Raw genomic sequence first — 24243 nt, 5'->3', positions numbered from 1 at the left:
GTAGTGTTATCACACTGTTAGCTGCCCTGGCTCACATGACTGCATTTCTGGCATAACATTCATTAGCTAATCAACTTAATGCAGTAGAATTACCCAACTTACATGCTGAAGAAAGCAGGATCCTATTTCACTCAAATGGGGCTCTTCTTTGTTGTATTGCCTCTCTAGATCCTTCAAGAACTTTCTTTGGAATTTGTAAATGTCTTCAATATTTCCAAATATGGTGCTCAGCTGGGCCCCAGTGAACATTCCTGTATGTTTCCGACACTGCCGAATGTACCCCTGGAAATGACAGAGCAGGACTCTTTGGTTTGTCAAAGATGAAGAGAAGTAAAATAAAATGTTGCATCAAATAATCAAGCTCAGTAGTCAACAAAGGAAAGCTTCATCTTAAGACTTCCTTGTCCCTCCCTTGCAACCCTTATTCACGAGGAGCAATAACCCAAACCCAAGCTGCATGGTCTGAATTCCTGTACACAGGAGAACCAATCTGACAGTAAGACCAGAGCACCAGCTCACAGAGAAATCCTATAGATAAGCCATAATTTTGCCATTCAGTCAAAGCAAGTAACAAGTGCCCCAAGAAAGAAGCTAAACAACTAAGAACACCCAGCTGCCAGGGAGCTGCACAAAATTTCCCAGGCCAAGAAAGTGAAGTACTGCAGCAACCCAAGAAATGCAGCATATGCTCACCTTACGTTTTCTGAAGACAAAGTTCGGCACCATAGCCCAGAGGGCAGAAAGGGTTAGGAAACTTCCCTGCCTGAATCCCTGGATATCTGCTGCTAGTCAGAATAGACAATACTGAGCTAGATGGACCAGGAGCCTAGCATCCTATGGTCCCCAATAACACAGCTGTTTTCCCCCCCCAAGCAACTCCTCTCCAGCATTTTGCAGCTTACTTCACAGATGTCCTTGAGATGTTTGATATAGATCCGCTCCGTATTCATTATTTCCTGAATCACGTTTGTTCTCATCTGATCCTTGTTTTCAGCAATTTTTTGACGGTGCTTCTCAGGGTCTGCATTGGGTTCTTCATCTTGGAGGCTCCCACCATTTTCTGCAAGTTCTTCCTGGTTGACCCGCAGCTGGAATCGTAAGAGAGGAGAAAGCAACTGAGTTGAGGAAGTACAGCTGAGTTGAAGAGCCCTCCAGAAGGTTGTGGGACCTCCAGAACAGATGCGGTGGAGCGGGGTGGGCACCAAGCCCTCCTGGCACAACTCTGGAGATAATCCTTTGTGCCTATGCTACCTGGTATGGCTCAAAGCTCCATACAGTTGGAGAGGGACCACAGTTCAGTGCTAGAGTCCATGCTTTGCATGAATAAGGTCCCAGGCAGACTCTGGCATTCGGCTTTTAAAAAGCGAGCAGGTGATGAATAGTATTCTGGAGATCCTGGAGAGCAACCATTGCCTCTCAGGTGAGACAATATCAGTCTAGATGGGCAAATAATCTGATTTGGCACAAGGCAGCCTCCTTATATTCTGTGGAAAAGCCCCACTGAAATTAACTGGGATTTCTCAGCATTTAGCTTACCCATATTATGTAGTCAAGCGAGTCCTAAGAACCAACTTAGAAGAGAGTCTTATGCAACACAGATTAACTTGGCGAATTACCGTTTACTAGCCTGGCTCTGCTCAGCTTGGTGTAGTTATTATTACAGTGAACAGGGTTCCCTAAGAAGCATTTCATCATTTAAACCAGTGGCGGAAATGAGGCCCTCCAGATGTTCCTGGACTATAAGTTCCTGATCCTTGGTCATGCTGGCTGGGGATGATGAGAGTTGGAATCCTACCACATCTGGAGGGCCACATGTTCCCCCTCCCTGATGTAAGCTCTGGACAAGGAAGTCCTTTCTTTTAGGTGCAGCACACTCCTCTTACAGGAAATGCATCGGACTGGACTTTCTCCAATGTAATAATAGGAGGAAAAATAGGTAGAGGTTTTATATCACTGCCATCTAAAAATGAGCATTAAGAGATTGCGTGGGAATGGGCAGTATCAAACAAATGATCCAAAGAGCGGTTTCCAATTAATATCAACCTATCATTTATAGAAAGCCCTTTCAACCTTTGTACCGACTCTGTTGGTCTTTACAATAGGCTTTTAAAAGTGATATATTATTTATGCCTTAAGTTAAAAAAGAAATAGCCCCAAGAATAGGAAGCGTGGAATGCTGAGTGGCTGCGTATTGAGCTGGCAGAGAAGAAACTGTGCTGCCCATTTCAAAAGATTGCTGTGGGGGAAGACAGGAGTTTGTTTCGGCCTTTGTCTGATTGAAAACATGGTTAACTCTTACTGCAGTTGTTGTAAGAAGAGGGCGATGTACTCAGGGGACCTCAAGACTGCAGTGTGTGCAAACATGAGACACTTTGTGGATTTGAACCGCATAGCTGTTAATGCAGAGAGCCTGGCGTGTGTTTCTCACACTGGCAAAAATTGGGCAATTCAGGAAAGGTTTTTTACAGGCCGCATGGAGGAAGGGCGATACCAGTCTGAAACTACTGACTCATGACCCTTTCTTCTTCTTTTACCCATTTATATCGTTACAGAAACAGAAGTACGATGCAGACTCACACATCTCAATGCCAGACATGCAGCCTGATCCCATGCTGTCTTCTGGGGATTTGGAGCACGGTGTCATCAATATGTGGATAACACTCAGCTCCCTCTCAGTTCATCTGAATCATGAGAGGCAGTTCAGGTGCTGAACGAGGGTCTGGAGGCAGCAATGGGCAAGATGAAGGCCAATGAACTAAGCTAAATCCTGACAAGACCGGGTCCAGTGGGTCAATGGTGCTTAAGATTCAGGAATTGGGACGTTGGGCCCTGTTCTAGACAGGGTAACACTTCCCCTGAGAGAGCAAGTACCTTGCTTAGGAGTAATCCTTAATTCTATGCTGTTTCTAGAGGCTCAGGTGGCCTTACTTTTAACTGAAACTGAATATGTATGTTGCATTTCATGGTAGCAAAGAACACATGACCTGAAAAGTGGAATATAAATCTCTTCTTAAAGCAGGAATCAGATTACTATATTCTTATAATCGCTTTTAAGGACATAAAATGCTCTATGTGAATTTCTTCCTCCAGCTTTTGCTGAATTCACTGAGTTGATTCCTTCTCCTCCACAAAATACTTGGTTGTGGGTACAAACAACAATGGCAACTAAAGGATAGGTAAAGGTAAAGGGACCCCTGACCATTAGGTCCAGTCATGGCCGACTTTGGGGTTGCAGCGCTCATCTCGCTTTATTGGCCGAGGGAGCCAGCGTACAGCTTCCGGATCATGTGGCCAGCATGACAAAGCCGCTTCTGGCGAACCAGAGCAGCGCACAGAAACGCAGTTTACCTTCCTACCAGAGCGGTACCTATTTATCTACTTTATCTACTTGCACTACTTGAAGTGCTTTCGAACTGCTAGGTTGGCAGGAGCAGGGACCGAGCAACGGGAGCTCACCCCGTAGCGGAGATTTGAACCGCCGACCTTCTGATCGGCAAGTCCTAGGCTCTGTGGTTTAACCTACAGCGCCACCCGCATCCCTAAACTAAAGGATAGCCTACTGTAATGAGCCCTTCAGATAATGCATCTGCTGGGTCCCCCTGTAGCCACAGTGCGGTTTGTATAGCAAAAGCAATGACTGTAACCTGCAAGAAAAAGGAAGGAGAGGAGGAGGACATTCTGGACAGCAGTGATTCTAACAGTTTGACGTAGATGAAGCCGGAAAATTAGGACTGAAAATAATCAAGGCAATCTATGTGTTGCAGTGGGAAAGGAAGTACTAGTAAACTTGAGCAATGCATCAGCCGCCCAAGACCACAATATTGCGTAAAGAGGTGGTTCAGTAGTTTCCGGAAGGAAAATAAAATAACTTGAGTTCTCGCTTCACTCACCCTGACGAAGCTTGCCGGAAACCAGGCTTCCTTCTCCTCATTTCTGCCCCACCACCAATCCTTGTTGGAAGCCTCAAGGACTTGGATGACGTCCCCGGCTTTGAAGGCCAATTCCTGGTCGTCCATGGTCACGTGATCCCAGAGTGCCTCTGCATAGACCATGCTCCCATCGCTTATCAGCTGAAACAGAAATGTTTTGTGAAGGGCAAGGTTTCTGTAGGGATGGCCAAAGACAAATGCTTTAAGTAACTATGTGTAGATGCAAGAAGCACCTGCAGCAACAGAGATATCAAGCCACTTTTCTGAAGCTTCTAGGTATTATCCATGGAGATGGTCAAAATGGTGAAAGATAAACAGTTTGTAATTTGGAAGTTCTCCAAAAAGAAGAGGAGCTGATTATGGGCCCACAGATCTGATTCTTTGTCCAAGAAACTCAAAACAGTGGACCTTCGGGGGGAAATCGTGCACCAAAGTCATCGCCTCATTTACCTCATTAATGGCTAGCTGCTCCCCTCCGGGCTGCAAGTACCTAGGGCTGGCTTGGCAGAGGTCCTCATAGCTGTAATCCTCCTCGCTACCATTATCATCCACTAAGGCAGAAGATTCAGTACCTCCATCAGTAGCACCTGGCAGGGACAATGAAATATTGATAAATTATGTACAGTCAAAGCCCATCTCTGTGACTTTTTAAATTAAAAACATTCATACTAATAAAAAGACATGGAACCTGATTTACAACTTCTCACATCCACTTGAATAAACCATAAAGTATCTGTCTGAAGTGAAATGTTAGAGCAGAGAAAAATCTGAACATACGGTAAGAGAAAATCCACGTATTATACAGAGCCAATGAGGCTTGCAGTTGAAAGTCTGGAGTGCTCCTTGTTTAGTGTTCCAGCAAGCCATGCCTTCTGTCATGATACTCCATTCCATTCCATTCCACTCCACTTCCCTGTCCGTTTTCCAGTCCTCTCTCCAAACAACTGGTCAAAATCCCATGGCTACTGGGCATACTTAGTCCTCATTGTGCTGTTTCTAAAGCCCCCTTCCCCCTGACTTAGGGTCATGTTCTCCCCCACCAACCTAAATATTTTTGTACTTCTGCAAACCTTGGGAAGCCTGCTAATACCTCTCTCTTTGTGTGTGGATGGTGCTATTTTACCTACCTACACTTGGATAATGTGTTCTACGTTACTATGTAGGACAAGCTGGTGGAATTGCCCCTACCTAAAGTGTGGAACAGTCCAGAATTTTACCTGCTCTGTCTATCACGTCATTTTTGTACCGCTCAGAAATGGCAACTGGGCTGGATCCCTTTATATCATGCAGGCTGACAAATTAAAAAACCCACATTTTTTTTCCTCCTAAACAGAAGTGGGTCTCTGTTTAATTTGTGTATTTAAAGCTTTTGTGGATGACTTTTCTACCCAACACAGCATGGAACATTTAGAATGGGTGAAAACCATTATAGCCTATGTTTTATCAAACGCAATGTCTGACATCAAATGTAATTGACCTGTAGATAGGACTCTGAAAACAAAGTTGTTATATTTACCTTTGTTAGTCATGAAAACCATTCAAGAAAAACAATGAAATATATATGTATTCCACCTAAAAGCCAACTACAGCTAAAACAATCCATTATCAAAAGCAGCCATGGCATTATATGAAGAAGCCAACACTAATGAAACCTCAAAACTAACACCCTTCCAGGGTAATTAGTGACAGACACCTGCCCATGCAGGAAGTCGGGAAGATAATATGCTTCGAACCAGACCATTGCCATAGTGCTGTGGTAGAGAAGGTAGAACTTGTTTATTTTCATTTATTATTATATTTATATCCCACCTCCTCCAAGGAGCTTAAGGTGGTGATAACTTGGTTCTCCCCGTCCCTATTTTTTCCTCACAACAACATTGTGACGTAGGTTAGGCTGAGAGACTTATAACTGCCCAAGGTCAACGCTGAGCTCTGTGGCTAAATGGGGAATTAAACCCTGTCCTCCCAGGTCCTAGTTCAACACTCTAACCACTACACCACACTTGCTTTTGCAGGACCAACAGAGCTGTACAGAGGTGAAGCACTGTAAAGGCTTCCAGCTGGGAAAGGGTGGTGGTTAACCAAACTGTAGAAATACATAGACGTACCAAGCAGAGATATGGATACGGGTGACTGCAAGTAGCTTAGAGAACTCTTACTCTTTTCCTCAAGGGATGGAGGAATGTGACATTTTAAATCACATTATCATACTACAGTGGAATCTTGGGTTGCAGACGTAATCCGTGATGGAGGCACGTCCACAACCTGCAGCATTCGTAACCTGCAGCACCATGTCTGTGCATGCGTGTGATGCGATTTGGTGCTTCTGCACATGCACAAAGTGTGATATAGTGCTTCTGAGCATGCACAAGCGACGAAACCCGGAGGTAACCCTTTCCGGTACTTCCGGGTTTCCCGCGGTCTGCAACCTGAAAATACGTAACCCAAAGTGTTTGTAACCCGAGGTACCACTGTATATAGGATTTTGGTAATCCCAATAAGAAGAGTTCTTGCCTTCTACTAGCATGCAATTGTGCAAATCCTAGCAGACAACTGTGTAATGACTGAGTACAATCTGACTTGCTAGATCATGTACCACAAGAAGCACAGGTAGCTGGACTTCAAGGAAAGCTAAGGCCAGGAGCAGAGGGCCTGAGAGCCAGGCCCATATTACCTGCCTTGATATAACTATATGGTTACTGGCTCTCAGACTCAATAGTCTAAGAACAGCCTTTACCAAACAGTGTCCTCCATATGCTTGGACTACAACTTCCACTGTCCCTGACCACTGGCTGTTCTGGGGCTAATGGGAGTTGTAGTCCACAACATCTGGAGGCTGGCAAAGTCTGGTGTAGAGGCAAAACCACACCAAACCAAAGAAGAGCTTAGTACTGACTATGTTAGAGTGGCAGTTATATGGGTATGCCAAAAAGTTGGCCACTAGGTTCTCATGATGACACAGCATTAGAAAAAAGGGTGTTCTATGCACCCATATTATCCACGTCCTGGTTTTAGTACTTGACAAATTCGAACTTTTTCAAGGCTTTGCCGGTTTTTTTTTTAAAGGGAGACCTAATTTTTCAGATTAAACAGTGAGCTGATTTACCTTCTAGACCTCATTGCTTATGAAGGCAAGTCTGTCTATTCTGATCAACACTATTTCTTAATTTCAAACTTTATTTAAAATGCACTATCTAAATCTCCAACTATATCATAACAGTATTGCTAAATTTCCCTTTTAGGAAATATTCGCAAAATACAGTATTGCAAACATAAATGAAGGTTGGACAACTTATACAAGAATGCACATTTTTACAATGCAATTTTTACAATGTTTTTGCAAAACCACTCTCATAAATATCTGTAAAGAACACACAGCCTAAGGCTGCATTTGGAAAGCTTCATCCCCCACTCTTTAATTTTTTAAAGCCACAGTAAACTGTGAATACTTATATGCAGATATTTTAAAAGGAAGCACCTATTAAAAACAACCAACGGGGAGTTGAGTCTTCCTTTGCAATATGTAAGCTTGGATTCTGTATAGCTAGTTTTTCATCTCTTGTTCTTTGTAGCCATTTCTCTATTGTTTACTGCCTGGAGTAAGAAATGCAGACATGAATGAGCAATTCTTATCTCTCTAATGGAATGTCAAAAATCCAAAAGTCGATGTAGTACTTAATCTTATTCTTCCTGTGCTGGTCGAACTGCTAGTCTTGCTAGTAGAAGCATTATTTTAAAACCAAGTCAAGCCCCATGATTATAACAGTTTAAAACATAAAATGCCATAGAAAATAAATGGAGCTTATCTCCTACTCAAACATACCTATCTGAAGGCTTTCCAGGCTCCAAAACCGGGCCATTTCCCCTCTGGCTACCATCCTGCCATCCAAAAAAAAAAAAAAAAAACCATACACAATGCACAGCTTGGTTTTTAATATGTAAGGCTTAGTCCTTAAAAAAAAAAATCACGGAGGACCAGGGAGAGGCTGCAATCGACTGGAAATGCAGAAACAGCTTATTCATCGCTTTGAGCTTCTGTTTCTGCAGTTCAGGACAGAGAGCTACTTGGAAACTGACAGCTCACTCCCTGTTCAGTGTAGCTGTGAGTTTGTTGGCATCATGGGGTACCCTTAGGGAGGAAGTTATAAAAAAGAAACACCTGCCTCAGCGGACACACAGCTCTCATGCACATACTGCATGCACAGCCAGCTCAGGATTTAAGTGCCTATAGTGCAGATTTATTCTTGTTATTCTCAATTAGGCTTCTGCTGTGCATTCAAATCTATCCCTCCTGCTGTTTCGTTTGTTTTTTTAACTCCAAGGTTCCTTTGCAAATTGCTGGAGTCTTCTCTCTCCCCCACCCCCACTACATGTAAAAATAAATAAAATAAAATGCATCACTTGGTGCAAATCGTGCAGCCAGGACATTATGTCAGAATGTAAATGGCAAATGCTAAATTCGCAGGTACTCCCTGTAGGTGGTTATATGGCACTGTGCATGCTCTCTCTCAAGACTGGCCTTCAAGAACCAGGCCCCCTTTCCTCTTGCTTCCTTGGGATGCCTGAAAAGCTGAGTGCTGTGGGTCAAGGGTGGCATCAAATCTGCAGTGCCAGCCGGCCTGAATACGATCAGCTGACCCCACAGGCCAAACTCTCTCCAGTTTTTAAAGGCCTTTCCTCTGAGCTTTGTTCTCAACCATTTTCTGCTTACTCTCCTGCTCCCTTTTCTGATCCACTGTTTCAATATTCGAGGTTGCTTCCTTATATTGCGGCCTAAGTACAGCAGCTAGAAATGTACCAGGGAGAAGGCACCTCCCGAGTAGGTCTCCTGGTAGGTCTAGTCAGAGCCAGGCCCAGGAGCTAGAGCTATAATCCAACATGAGCTAAGACCAGATGCTGCAAGCATAGCGACCCCACAAAAGAGAGATACACCAATAGGGAGGCAGCTTTTGTACCAGCAAAGGTCTTTTCCACCCACCCAGATTATAGACAGATTCTCTGATAATAGTGTAGTCAGGTCATTTTATTTATCTTTATTTAACAAGATGTATACACCACTTTTTTTAAAAAAAAAAAAACCTATGCTGTTTAGATCATAGAATCATAGAGTTGGAAGAGACCACAAGGGCCATCGAGTCCAACCCCCTGCCAAGCAGGAAACACCATCAGAGCACTCCTGACATATGGTTGTCAAGCCTCTGCTTAAAGACCTCCAAAGAAGGAGACTCCACCACACTCCTTGGCAGCAAATTCCACTGTCGAACAGCTCTTACTGTCAGGAAGTTCTTCCTAATGTTTAGGTGGAATCTTCTTTCTTGTAGTTTGGATCCATTGCTCTGTGTCCGCTTCTCTGGAGCAGCAGAAAACAACCTTTCTCCCTCCCCTATGTGACATCCTTTTATATATTTGAACATGGCTATCATATCACCCCTTAACCTCCTCTTCTCCAGGCTAAACATGCCCAGCTCCCTTAGCCGTTCCTCATAAGGCATCGTTTCCAGGCCTTTGACCATTTTGGTTGCCCTCCTCTGGACACGTTCCAGTTTGTCAGTTTCCTTCTTGAACTGTGGTGCCCAGAACTGGACACAGTACTCCAGGTGAGGTTTGACCAGAGCAGAATACAGTGGCACTATTACTTCCCGTGATCTAGATGCTATACTCCTACTGATGCAGCCCAGAATTGCATTGGCTTTTTTAGCTGCCGCGTCACACTGTTGGCTCATGTCAAGTTTGTGGTCAACCAAGACTCCTAGATCCTTTTCACATGTACTGCTCTCAAGCCAGGGTATAAAATATAGTATATAGTATAAAATATTCATTAAAGATAGTGATAAAAACATATACCGGTATTTAAAAGAGCAGTCATTCATTCACACACACACACACACACACACACACACACACACAATCAACAGTTAAATATACTTAATGACATGTCTGAATAGGCTAGCTTAAACTTTTAGTAGTTGTCCAAAACAGTACAATGAAGGAGCCTAATACGCCACACTACAATAGACAGCTCGATGGAAATGTCAGAAAAAGAACAATTAAACAGCACAGAATGGGAGCATATAAAGTAGCAGCTAACACAGCAGCATATAATACAGTTAGAGCTAAGAAAAATTCAAGAGCTGAATAACAACATCAAGGGAGTTTAAAATGTTGGGCGGAAAGTGTTTGCACCAAAATCATTTAAGTAAGCACCAGGCAAGCACCCTTAGGGAGAGAGATTCCAAAGGCAAGGCACTACAAGGAGTAGGCCTCTTTCCACCTTGGCTTACATCAGATAATGTTCATCATTCATCTTATTAAAAAAACTTCCCCCTTAAATCAGTTACATAACTGCTGTTGGGAGAGGGGTGGGGTAAAGAGAGTTGTATGGCTCCAAGAAGCAACCGCAAGAACTGAACTGCTAAATGAGCCTTGCTGGTTCTTCCGAAAGGAGGAGCTGAGGTTTTCTCAGTTCCAGCTTGAGGGGTGCCAAAAGCCTACGAAATCAATTTAAGCACAGACTACAGCAGGGCAGGTGGGAAACGTGCATATGCTGCGGACAAGTAGTGCTATAACAAAACCACCGCAACCACTTCGAAAATGTTACATCTGCATACACCAGCAAGCACAGGAACTATTTCTGCATCCTGTTGACTTACATCTTAGCTACAGCATGGCTGTTCTGTGGCATACAAGAGATGGGGTGGCAGGGAAAGAGATAGGACTCTATACCAGCCCCAGAGCTGAAATGTCAGCTTTCACACAGCTGAGTCAAGCAGACCTCAACGCATCAGAATGTGGCACATTTCTGTAAAGAGCTGTTCCTCAGCATGGGGAACAGCTACACCAGTGCAACATGCAGGGTCTTGACTTGTATCTTTCCAGTGCTTGTACTGTGCCCATCCGGCATAGGTAAAGGTAAAGGTACCCCTGCCCGTTTGGGCCAGTCTTGCCAGACTCTAGGGTTGTGCGCTCATCTCACTCTATAGGCCGGGAGCCAGCGCTGTCCGCAGACACTTCCGGGTCACGTGGCCAGCGTGACAAGCTGCATCTGGCGAGCCAGCGCAGCACACGGAACGCCGTTTACCTTCCCGCTGGTAAGCGTTCCCTATTTATCTACTTGCACCCGGAGGTGCTTTTGAACTGCTAGGTTGGCAGGCGCTGGGACCGAACGACGGGAGCACACCCCGCTGCGGGAATTCGAACCGCCGACCATGCGATCGGCAAGTCCCAGGCGCTGAGGTTTTACCCACAGCGCCACCCGCGTCCCTTCATAAAAACCTCAGAATGAAGAAGAGCCATAGTTCATCCTGTTTTCCAAGAAATCAATGCAATTACAGTGGTGCCCCGCAAGACGAATGCCTCGCAAGACGAAAAACCCGCAAGACGAAAGGGTTTTTCGGTTTTTGCGACGCTTCGCTAGACGATTTTCCCTATGGGCTTGCGTCGCAAGACGAAAGCCCATAGGGAAATCTCGGGGACCTTTTTTTAAATGCTGGCGGTGGGGAGCAAAGCCTTTCCCCCCCCTCCGGACTTCAGAAGAGGTCCAGGAAGGCCGGCGGGGGCGAAAGGCTTTGCTCCCCACCGCCAGCATTTTAAAAGCGGTCCGGGATAGCAGGGAAGCGCTTCCCGCTATCCCGGACGGCTTTTGAAGGCAGGCAGGGGGGGCAAAGACTTTTGCCCCCCGCCCGCCTTGGGAAGAGGTCCAGGACCTCTTCCCAAGGCGGGCGGGGGGCAAAGGTCTTTGCCCCCCCTGCCTGCCTAACCGGGGGCTTTTAAATCGCCCCGGGACTGTCCGGGGCGATTTAAAAGCCCCCGGACGGCTTTTGAAGCCTCCCCCCGCCGCCCGGCTTCGGGGCATCATCCCGATGCCGGGCGGCGGGGCGAGAAAGCCTCCCCCCGCCGCCCGGCTTCGGAACGATGTCCCGAAGCCCGGCGGCGGGGCCGCGAAGCCTGGGCGCGCTGGCAACTCTCCGCAAGGAGCGCTCCCGCTGCTTGCGGAGAGGTCCGCGAAGCCTGTCCTGGACCTCTTCTGAAGGCAGGCGGGGGGGCAAAAGTCTTTGTCCCTTCCTGCCTGCCTTCCCAGGGGCTTTTAAATCGCCCCGGACAGCGGAGAAGTCCTCCGCTGTCCCGGGCGATTTTAAAATGCCGCCCGCCAGAAGAGGTCGGGGGAAGGCGGTTTCCATAGGAACGCATTAATTGATTTTCAATGCATTCCTATGGAAAACCGTGCATCGCAAGACGAAAAACCCGCAAGACGAAGAGACTTGCGGAACGAATTAATTTCGTCTTGCGAGGCACCACTGTACAGGCAACCATGATGTACCCTCCTCCCAACTTGCCCTTTTGAGCATGTTTGAGGATGCTGACATAAACTTTTAGAAGACATCTGAAGGCAGCCCTGTTTAGGGAAGTTTTTTATATTTGATCTTTTATTGCTTTTATTATTAATAATAATATTCTGTTGGGAGCTGCCCAGAGTGGCTTATTATTATTATTATTATCATCACCTGTTTCTGGAGGGACCGTGCTGGTGCAGATATCATATAAACAAGACAGAACATGGTCAGACCCAACCTCCTGCATATAAATGGATTTCGTTAATACAATAAGACTTGTATATAGTCTTGCTGATCCCTTCCCTAACGCAATAAGGGAACTTAGTTAAAGCTGACGGTTTTATAATAGTGCACTGGTACACATATAAATTCTCTGTTTATGTAACGGTCAATTGTATGATTTATAGATGATGGTGCATTTGTTGCTACTTTCTCCAACTATTACTGTAGTATTTTCTTAGTTTGTTTTTGTTATAGGCACAGATATGAATAAGTTATGTCTGAGCACATAATCTCTGTAATGTGTTTAAAAGAATTTGATGTTTGTGACTATATATTAAATTCCAATAAAAAGCATTTAAAAAGAAGAAGAGTCCTAGATCAGTAGTAGAGCATCTGCTTTGCATGCAGAGGGGCCCAGGTCCAATCTCCAGGAGGCTGGGAGAGACTCCTGTTTGAAATTCTGGAGAGCTGCTGCCAGTCAGTGCAGACAATACTGAGCTAGATGGACCAATGGTCTGATTCAGTATAAGGCAGCTTCCTATATTCCTAATATGTGTGGCTTGCCCTTTTTATCTTTCTGCATTTGGGATTGCCTATTAAAAAATAAATACCGTATATACTCGAGTATAAGCCGACCCGAATATAAGCCGAGGCACATAATTTTAAGACAAGAAATTGGGAAAACTTATTGACTTGAGTATAAGCTGGTTCACCACACCACAAACCTGGGGGTGGCAGCAGCGGAGGGGGAAGAACAAGCAGCCCCAAAGGGCTGTTTTCGGGCTGCTCGCTCCTCCTCCGCCGCCTCCGACAGGGGCAAAGGCAGTGGAGGAGGAAGGAGCAGCCACTCGTCCCTCCACCGCCGCCTCTGCCGCTCGCAGGAGCAGGCATGGGAGCCCGGCTGGGAGAGGCACAGTGCAGAGCAGCGTCTCTCTCAGCTGCGGCTCCTGTGCCTGCCCTTGCTAGATGCGGGTAGCGGCAGAGGGACGAGTGGCGAGAAAGGGCTCCTTTCTTGCCACTCGTCCCACCGCAGCCGCCCACCTCACTCGAGTATAAGCCGAGGCAGGTTTTTTCAGCATAAAAAATATGCTGAAAAAGTCGGCTTATATTCGAGTATATACGGTAATATCTGGTATTGAAAGAGCGTTCCACTCATTCATCCATAAAGCGCATTCAACACCAGCCTGATGCATTTCTATGACTGGCAAAACTCTGGTCTTGTTTCTTTTTCAGAGACAATGCAGCTCAGTTATGTCGGTCATTTAGCTGAGACATTTCCAGCCCCCACATCCTTAAACTATTGACCAGCTCAAAAGACCCTGGAGGCCCCTGCTGCACACAAGCAGCACCAAACAGCCACAGATGTCACGTGGCTTCCTGAAAGCCGCTGGCTGTAATGGAAAACAAGAAGCCAGGCATTAAATGAAAGTCTCTATCCTTCTTGCTGATAAGAATCTGCATTTCTCTGTCATTCGAAAGTGGCTGCCCAGTCATGAGGATACCACCATCTGTCCTTCTGTATCAGCAGACATGAGCACATAGAAAAAGCCCTGCTGGACCAGACTGAGAATTCACCCAGTATCCTGATCCCAACAGTGGCCAGTCAAATGCCTCTGGGAAACAGCCCTCTGTTCAACTTCAACTTCAAGTTGCTTGCGTCCCCAGAATCTGGTATTCAGAGGGATACTGCTACTGAAATATGTTTCACTTAACTATCATGGCTGTTGAGAAACTTCTACTCCATGAGTTTGTCTAAATGCCCTTTAAAGCAGCCATCCCAAACCCTGTGCCCTCCTGATACTATCAGTTTCTGAATATTCATTGGTCCCAACCAGGCAAGGATGATGGGTAATGTGGTCCAAAAGCAAGTGGAACACAATACAGTGATACCTCGGTTTTTGAGCATCTCGGAAGCTGAACATTCCGGTTTTCGAATGCCAAAAACCCAGAAGTAAATGCTTCTGTTTTTTGAACCTGCGTCGGAAGTCGAACAGCTACCACTGTGTCCCCCCCCCCCAATTTTCTCCACTGACTTTGCAGGCCTCCCTTTGTGCCTCAGTTGTTGAATGTTTCGGAAGTAAAACAGTCTTCCAGAACAGATTACATTCGACAACCAAGGTACCACTGTACTAGGTTAGAAAAGCCATCCTTATCCCAAGAAAGGGCTGGCTTGCTTGATAAACACAGCTGGAGAACAAAAAGCATATGCCTGCTTCATTCACAGACTGATACATCAAGGGACCATCCCATTCACACATCTGAAAACCAAGGTATAATTCTGCACACAGCTGGGCCTCTTAAATCTCATTGCATTGGTGGAATTTAAGCCTTGCCCAAGACTCCAGATCAAGTTGCCAAACAAAAGCATGACTTTATTCAAGTCCTTAAGGAACAAGACCTGACATCCAAGACATAACACACCTCATCCTCACTGTTGGGCAATGGTGGGTTTTAAATCTGTCTGTGAAAACAACAATGGTCTTTTTCTGTGGGAAGTGGCTAACCCCATTATAAGCCTCACAGTGATGATATTAGGGCTTTGCATGGGGGGGGGGGGAATGAAGAATTTCAGTGTAACAACTGCTGTAATGGTTTTCTCATTTTTAACCTTCACAACAACCCTGTGGGAGAAGTTATTGTGATATTTGCTTTACTGCGGTGGTCTGGAACTGAACCTAAGTATCTCTGAGGTATGTCTGTAATTTTTTAACCAAAATACACCGAAACCAACACCATAAACCAGGGATCAGAAAACTTTTTCAACAGGTCCACTGCCCCTCAGACCTTGGGGGGGTGGACTATATTTTGAAGGGGGAAAATGAACAAATTCCTATGCCCCACAAATAACCCAGAGATGCATTTAAAATAAAAGGACACATCCTACTCATGTAAAAACACGCTGATTCCCGGACTGTCTGTGAGCTGGATTTAGAAGGTGATTGGGCTGGATCTGGCCCTCGGGCCTTAGTTTGCCTACCCATGCCATAAACTATGAAAAAGAATAAAAGAATAACCGTACAGGATACAGATGACCCAAATTTTAAGAACCATAAATCAGCTGATATAAAGCAAACATAAATCCAAATGGAAGGCTAATCTGCCAGAGTAAATGGGGCTGGGCAGGCCTTCTTTGGGAGAGAGTTCAGCAATCTGGGTGCCACCACTGATTAGAGCAACCATTGAATAACTTGTAAGCTTATTTTCCATTGGCCTCCTGTGAAACTCACCATTGGATGCTCTCATTTGCCGCTTACATCCAACTCTATCCAGACCGATGGGTGTACTTTGAGAAAAGGTAAAGGGGCGGAATCTGGCTGAGACAGCTTTATAAGGAGGAACCTGGTGTGCTGGTACCGGAGGGCGTGCAACTGGCTAAAAAAAAAAAGGAAAACAAAGAAAGCTTGTTACCAAAGAAATCTACCTGGAAGTCCAACCAAGCTGTGCAGAAAACACTGTTTAGAAATGAAGTAGTTTACATAGGCAAAAGAAAAGTGTTCTCAGCACTCTACTGCAGTAAATCAACATTAGGGTTCCATGTAATTATAAATGTCCATCATTCCATCTATTTCTGATGTTTGGAGGTGAGTGTTGTTGCTTACGCAAAGCAGTGGCTGGGGCAGTCAGATGGGTGGGGTAAAAATAAAATTAATATCATCATCATAATCTGTCTCAGCAGGCTTTGGGGAAACCATGAGGTTTGCAGAAGCAATGCCTTCTCTCCCCCCAGCAAAAAAAAACCCATTTTAGGGGAAATAAACCCTAAGAGGGTGGGGAAATAGCCTAATGTGTGCTAAGCATGCTCAGGAGGCATAGAATACTAACTAGTTGTTGGGAAGAACAAAAAACCAGGGGTGTGTGTGAATGAATGCAATGGCGTATTACAGAGGACAGAATGGCTGGCTGACTCAGTTAACTAGCGCTCAGAGCTAAGGCATTACAACTGAAAAAGCTCTTTCCCTGGTGACCACCTGCAGGTGATGGTGAAACTTGAACAAGCTGCCTATAGAGGTTTAGCAAAGTTGAAAGGAAAAAGGTCTCTGTGTTTTTATTATGGGCCCCTCTATCTTTCTCCCTATATTAAAAAGCACTGATTAGGTTTATAGATGCACTTTTAAGTAACACATTCCATGCAACTGATTCTCTAAGTGTTTAATGTAAGCACTTTGATCATTTTCTTATATTATATAATATGATATATGATATAATAAAATAAATACTGTTCTTCGCCTTTCCCCTTTACTTGATTGCACTTTCTAAAGTGTTTGCTCCCAGTCACACTTTACATTAAAAACCTTCACACTAAACTCTATTTGCTACTCTCTTCTTCGCATTTTCACAGCTTTTCAAGCACATATTCCTTCTCAGAAGGCTATACTAGTTATCAAAACTTAAATGCTGCCTCTCTGGAAACCTTAATTGACCCTCTAGCACGAAACAAGGATTCTTATAGAGCAGAGCTTTCCCTGCACCGAATTCCCAAGCAAATAAAATAAAGGTCAACAAGGGCTTTGCTTTGGGTTTTCTGACACTCTGCTGGAGCTTGTGTGTTTCCTCCTGATTTCTCTTAAATAAAAATATCATCTTAACAAAAATCTCCCTCAAGCAATTCTTTGAGTGCTATGTTTTATTATTGTTGTTTAAATCCATCATATTTAGTGATTCATATAAATCTCTTTCAATTCTCTTATCTAACCCAACAGTTCAATTAAAAAAAACAAACTAATACCAGTTTTCAGCAGGTCTTACTTTCAAGAAAAAGCTAATTTATTGCTTGTTGTGAATTTGTTTATACTTAGGATATTACCAAGTGTTTCACTTAAACTCTTCTTTAAGTAATTAGTACATTTGTGCTGAACAAAATCCAAGCCTTGAGAATTGATTCCTCTTCTTAGCATCAGTAATAATAAGAATATACCTACCTTCAGAGTGGTCCCGTACCTTTGAATTTGTCTCCAGAATTTCAGCACAGTAGAATTTTACAAGAATATTAAGTTTTAAAAGTGCCAGTATAACTGGCAGACTTGCTGAATGCTATCCAATGAGAGCAAAATATGGGTGATACCTATATAAGAGGGTTTATCCACACTTACCTTTTGCCCCACTCTTCCAGGCATGAGGGTCCATGCTTTAATGCTCTGATTTATTTTACCTTGACCCGCAAAAACCTGCTCTTTAAAGCTGATTCGTAGCAAATGTCAATTCAGGTTTACCACGGATTGGTGTTTGCTCCGATTGAGCTTTAAAGAGTGGGCTTTTTTGCAGGAAAAGAACTGGGGAGGGGGGAGTGCTCAGATATAGAGCTTTAAATCACAGACCATGTCTGGAAAGAGCAGAGAAAGTTAAGTGTGGATAAGCCCAGAGTCAGACTCAGAATAGACTATGCTGTCAGGAACAGTACTTCTGGATAGCATCCTATGTAGAGGAGAAATCACAAGTGTGAAGAATTTCCTCCTTAAATACACTGCAGAAAATCTGAATTAGAGAGGAAAGCAAATATCTCGCCTTGCTGGAAAGCTTATTAAGCAAAAAAACAAAAAACAGTGAAACAACATTCCCGTCACATCCAAAGTAAGAAGACTCCATTTCTGGTAATCTTTTCATGACAATCTGGTCATGAGAGTTATTGTAAAGTATGAAGCCAAAGACCCATCACAAGAGAATTGATAAATGCCAAAGTGAAGATTTCTGGATGCCATGCAAAGGCCCTTCCAAAGCAAAACTTTTTTTCATGAAGGACAAACAAGACAATTTTTTATTTTTAGAATATTTGAAGGCTAAGGGCACATCTGAAGCTCTTCGCATATATAAGATGTCTGTTAGAAACCCATTCATTTTCACAAAAGAAACAATACAGCTCTCTATCGTGGTTTAAATTAGTGAGAAGGCTGTATCTTTGTATGAATGTTTCCATTTTCCCACTGTTAAAGAGCTTCCCAGCAGGAGGCGTTGTGCTAAAAGGAAATGGAAATGTCTGTATGTCACTTGAAAAATAAAAATAGGGTACATTCTTTTTAAAGTTTCCAGAATGTTAGAAAATGAAATTTCAGTTAATTCTGTTCAAACTTCGTTCATTTACAAATTATATTTTATATAACTTGAACCAAAGTCAGTACAGCAAACAGGCTCTTTGTTAAACCCAACTACTGTATTTACAGACCATCTTTTAAGAGAAGTATTAAGTTTCTAGCTTTAAAAGATGGATCAAAATACACATTTAGACTGTGGTAGTCATGGACTACCTATTCATTTTCCATGAAGAAAGGGCAAATTTAGATGTTGCTTTTTTCCAAGACAGAGGCAGATATGGGACTTGTGCTTCTGTGCAACCTCTAAAAATGTTACAGTATTCAAATTTAGCTAGGTCAATGTCACTTTGATTAGCGTGCAACATTCTTTGCTGGCATGCAGAGATATAGTTGCAGCCATATCTGGGGAGAAATAACCTAAGAGCTAATTCATGTCTCAGGCCCAGTTCACACAACCATCTCAGCCTGTGCATGAAAAAGCTAGCCCACACTGAATTCCTGTCCACTTCTGATTGTGCCATGGGATGAACGAAGCTTTTGGCATATTTCTGCAAGCTATCCTAGGTGTTGGTTAGTGATAAAGAGTTTGAAAAGCTGAATCAGCTAAGCCCACAGTGGTATATGAACACAACTGGACCAGAAGTCAACAATGAGTCAAATTTCACATATGTTACTGGTCCTTTCTCCAACATGTCACCTAGTACTAACTCCAGAGACAGGTAGTCATGTTAACTTACTGTAGCAAAAAGAACGAAGTTATCTAAGGTATTTGGCATCTTGAAGATCAATACATTTATTGTGGCATATGTTTCTGTAGAGTCCACTTCATCAGATACATGCATCTTCAGCTGATTGGTCAGGACTCACTACTGGGTCCCGGCATGATCCAAGGTGGGCTCTACAAATATACCATAACAAAATGAAGAAATGGGTCCCTGGGTACATGCATGGTGGATCTGGGTCTGTAAATGTGGATTTGGGTCTGTAAATCTGTAAATGTTGACGTCTGCTACATCAGAGTCTTAGGATTGTTTTTTAGATTTTACTGATGTGTTGTCTGTTACTTTGGTTTTTCTTCTGAATGAATAGCAGGAAAATAAATGAATTGGTAGGTTGTTAGTACTCAGGGGTGATATATGCCTGCATGGTTATAGGATCCTTTTATGTATCGTTCTGTTCACAAAAGTTTATACCACAATAAATGTATTAAGTCTTTAATGTGCCACAAGCCTTGTAGTCACTAGTACTAGATACAAGGCACTATCTCTAACACTCTGGTTTATAAGAGAGTCCCTTAATAACTATATTGCACATTTCCCTACGGTTGTTGGTCAAATGCCAGAATTAGTGCCCATAAATATTTCTAAGCTAATAAACACTTTCAAAGGCCTAAGAAACACAATTAATACACGTTAATACTGAAATTTATATGCAACAACAACCTGTATTGTTGATTACATAGCTCATACTTAGATATACACAGAGATATAAATATTTCTAAGCCTCAAGTATCAGCATCCAGAAAGGAGGAAAGTTAGTCTACACCACAAAGGAACAATCATCCATTGAGAAGCATTAATTAGTCTGATGTCATGCTTTTTAGAAGAATGATGGTGATTTGGGATAAGCAGAAGGAAGGAAAAGGAGGTTGTCCACTAATTTCTAACTTGAAGGTTACAGGCAAGGAAGGAGAAGGAGGATCTTTTGATTGTGCATTTTGTGTCTTACTTGTGTAAGGAGGTCTGTTATTTCTTCTGTTTGGTTCTCATAGAAATTGGCCCCACCAATGACAGAGATGGGTCTTCTTTTGTGTGCTCTTTGACTGGCTACCATACAGGTTCCCGGCGCAGCAGAAGGCAATCCGGGCTCAGTGTCAGCATCCACACAATCCATTTTCTGAGACTCCATAGCAACGGAATCTTCTGGTATTGAGAAACTCCTAATTGCCAACTGGCCGTAATCTGAGAGGGGCCGAGGGCGCGATCTTTTTCCAGAGCCCCATCTTCTGGGTGTGACCTTTTGAGTGTCTGTCCTGTCTTCATCCTGGTATGGGGCCTTCTTCCAGTGATCATCAGTAACAACCTTTTTTAAATGTGAACAGGTCAAATAAACCAAAAGCACTTAAAAGACGTAATAAGCTATATCCTTCACATGGTACAACACAGCCTTCCCCAATCTGTTCCCCTCCAGACATTTGGAGCTATTTATTTGCTCAAGTGATTAGCTGCCCTTCATCCCAGGATGCCATCCAGTGGCTAGAGCAATACATATCATGGAACCACATAAACAATAATTGGAAAGTTAGAACTCTACACAAAGAATTGTTCATCAGCTAGAAACATAGGAATTTGGTGTATACCAACTCAGACCATTGGTCCGCCTAGCTCAGTGGTCCCCCAGCTTGCACAAAGGACTAAGGCAAACCTTGGTTTATTGGAAATAAACAAATATGGGGCTCCCAGACAGGTCACAGTTGCTCTGCTCCTCCTCTGTTGCTTTGCTGCTGTGAGCTAAGCCATTGTTTGGTTTTGTGTTATGCCCCAACTCATCGTTTATCCCACTCTAGACAAACCATGAGCTGTTGCCAAGGGAGCATCACCTGTTGGACAGTGCCTTCAGAGAGTTCGGTCTCCTGGGAAAGGGTAGCTGCCTGCATCTCCCTAACCAACGCAGTTGCCACAGATGCTCTCGTTGCTTGCACTAGGCAACAAGGTGGAAGTTAACTTGTGACTATGATGCTGAGAGCAGAAAGCAAAGGGCTGCTACATTGCCCTCTAGTCCAGAACTGCAGCAAAACTGCCCGCAATGAAACCTAAGCACAAAGTTAAATCTTAAACGGTCTGAAGGTGATTTCCTTCAGAGAAAGAGAGATCAGATACAGCTCCCATTGTTTGTTTCCACAATGAAAGTGGGTCAAACATACACATAAAATTCCAGTGTAAATGAAGGCGGAGACATTACTGTCCAGATCGTGACAAAAGAAAGAAGTGCATACATACAAGGGAATCTACCAGTAAACCGGTAGAAGTAAAAGTGTTGATGCATCCCAGTGTCTGAAGTTACTATTATTTTGCAATTACTATTTAACACTGACATTTGTCGCTTTGAAGGGTGCCATTACAGAAAATGAGAAGTAGACTCCCACTCATTTCACAGTTTCGCAGATAATTTACTTCTCCTTCCCAGAGCATTAATACCTTGATCATCCACAAATTATTCTGTGACGCTTCTATACTAAGGAGCCTTTCTCTTTTTTCTTTTTGTACTAACCACACCAGATCCCCTGGACTGCAACCCTCGGTATTAGTTGCAAAGTAAATATTTTTCATGTTATCCTAAAAGTATAACAATTAAAAACAAAACTGTAATATTTAGTATCATAGGAAGCTGCTCCTCTCGCAAGACAGCAGTGCTTGCAGCATTCTATATGGCAGAAGCGGGATGGAAGCCAGGAGAAGACAGCTCTCACCTTCACTACATTGGGCAATGGAATAAAAACCCAGGTACAAGACATCAGGCAACATCCTGAGCCTACAGGCTGGCCCAGCCCCAAAGTACGATACTTAGCTTGACCCATTTCATCAAATCTTTATCGGCTTATGAACTATCCATTTCTCTAAGGTGTAACATCTTACAACCTCTGTGATCAACAACATTGTCCCTACTTTGTAGCCCTGATATTGGTATGCCAGTAAGACTTGTTAAATTCTGGCTTAATTCACTTTGTCTTATTTTTGACTTGCAACATGCTGGGATTGGAAAAATGGGTGAACTAGCAGATATAAACCACAGCTTCCATTCTGTGTTGAAATGAGCTTTAAATTAAGATTCTACATGGACCGTAATTGGAAAAAAAATAATTTTGGTCAGTCACCTGAGCTTCCTGCACCTCCCCATAGCATCTTATTATGCCATATATTCCATCAACAGTATTTTCATGACTAAATCAGTCTCTCCCAACCTGAGGCTCTCCAGATTTTTTGAACGACAATTTCCATCATCCCTGCCAACTGGCCATGCTGGCTGAAGGTGACAGGCATAGTCCAAAAACATCTGGGGTGCACCAGGTTGGGAAAGAGTGGCATAAATATTTAGAAGATCAGAAACAAAGTGAAACACTCTGTACTAAACAATACAGTAAACAGTGGCAGTGAGTAGCCTCACATACAGCAACTAAAGGTGTGTTTTTTAAAATCACAACTACCAAAGCTGCAATCATAAGCACGCTTGCAAAAGAGTAAGCCCTACTGAATACAGTGGGACTTACTTCTGAGTAAACATGTGCTATACGCTGCCTAGGCCTGTGCATGTTTACATAGAAGCAAGCCCCACTATGTTCAATAGGGTTTACTCTCAGGTAAGTGTGCACAAAACTGCAGGCAAGCATGTTTACTCAGAAGTAAGTCCTTCATTCTGGAGTGTTAAATCATTCAAGATAGTGAAAAGCTGACTGGAGACATTCTTGTACCATCTTTATTTCATTTCATAAAGAAGTCACTCAGACTCAATATTTTTGTTGTATAAATCCATATTGCTATCTAAAATCAAAGTAACCCTACTGAATTTAAACAGAGTTGTGCATTGCTTCACACCACTTAAGGCCTTGCCCTTACAATTATATACCCAGGCAGGAAAATCATATACGAAACAATCAACTTACTTTGTCATTGGACACAGACATAAGAGCCCCGCACACACATTGGGACATCAAAGAGTTGACTAAAGTCATTCTTCTGTCGTTCCCATTTAATTTCACAAATGAGCTGGAAAGACAAGCACAACTCACAGCGTAGCTTAGCCAGGCAAAGTGTTCATTTCCATGACCTTGTACCTTAAAACCAGGGAAAGGACACGTCACATGTCCCCTTTTTGTGTGCTATTTATTATTGCCCTGTCTTAAGCAATAAAACCTGGTGAACAATCAGAAGAGATTATGACCTGCCCACTCTGCCCAAACCACAGAAGTAGAGAACAGCCTGTTCTGAGTTGGCTGCGCAGAAGTCCAACTTTCTTTGATTTCTGTATTTTACTTAGAAACATTTGTATATTGCTTAGTGCCGGGACATGGAATCCTGTGCCTTCCAGACATTGTCGGACTACAACTCCCATTGGCCATGCTGGCTGGCGCTGATAGAAACTGTAGCCCAAATCTGCACAGCACAAGGGTTCCATATCCCTGCACTAAACTTAGTGGCTACAAGACTGAGTTAAGAAATAAGGGAACCCCCTGTCTGAATTTTGCCTCTGCCATGAACTCAGTAGGTGGTGTTGGGCAAGCCACTCTCAACAGCTGCCAGCCACAATGGTTGTGTTCTGCTTCCACTGTTGGAGAAGGTAGGCCTTTGACTGCCACTCACTGGGAATCACAAGATACATATGCACACATGTATTTCCCCAAAAACATTGGCTAGGACTCCGTTTGTGCTAAGGCTCCCCTGACAAAAGGCCTATAAGATACATTCAGCACCAAAGTCCTACAATATAGGAGAGGAATTGTCTGAGAGCATGTGCAAAGTGCATTTCAGCCACTACTGAAAGTTTATCCACCTTTCCTCCCAAATTTACAGCTAAAGAAGCAGGCTTACAGGGCATACAGCATGACTCTCACACAGACCTGAATTCTACCATCTCTCTTTATAAGAGATTAAAGACCCACTCAACCTTCTTTGCCAGCCAAACTGTAGAATCAGAGAACATGCCCATGTGCAGAAAAATCCACTTAAGGTTTCTCCACAT

At 43.5% G+C, this 24243-nt stretch overlaps 1 protein-coding gene across 8 annotated transcripts in view; it reads right to left on the bottom strand.

Annotated features, from left to right (window-relative positions):
* SPATA13 (spermatogenesis associated 13) overlaps positions 1-24243 on the bottom strand; it is a 101772-nt gene that overhangs the window by 8785 nt on the left and 68744 nt on the right. For 5 of the 8 annotated variants that reach the window (XM_081909298.1, XM_081909299.1, XM_081909303.1 and 2 more), the window contains 6 exons: positions 20236-20589; positions 15709-15853; positions 4380-4516; positions 3891-4070; positions 903-1088; positions 103-282 (listed from right to left, as the gene is read on the bottom strand). In XM_081909298.1, coding sequence (XP_081765424.1) covers positions 103-282; positions 903-1088; positions 3891-4070; positions 4380-4516; positions 15709-15853; positions 20236-20589 — 1182 coding nt within the window. The remainder of the gene's footprint in view (positions 1-102; positions 283-902; positions 1089-3890; positions 4071-4379; positions 4517-15708; positions 15854-20235; positions 20590-24243) is intronic. The other 3 variants (XM_081909302.1, XM_081909305.1, XM_081909304.1) reach the window with 1 other exon arrangement.

This window comes from Podarcis melisellensis (assembly GCF_964234715.1).
Source record: "Podarcis melisellensis genome assembly, chromosome: 4".
Lineage (NCBI taxonomy): Eukaryota > Metazoa > Chordata > Lepidosauria > Squamata > Lacertidae > Podarcis > Podarcis melisellensis.
Note: the sequence above shows the minus strand (reverse complement) of the source record. Positions and strands in the feature narration are given on the sequence as shown.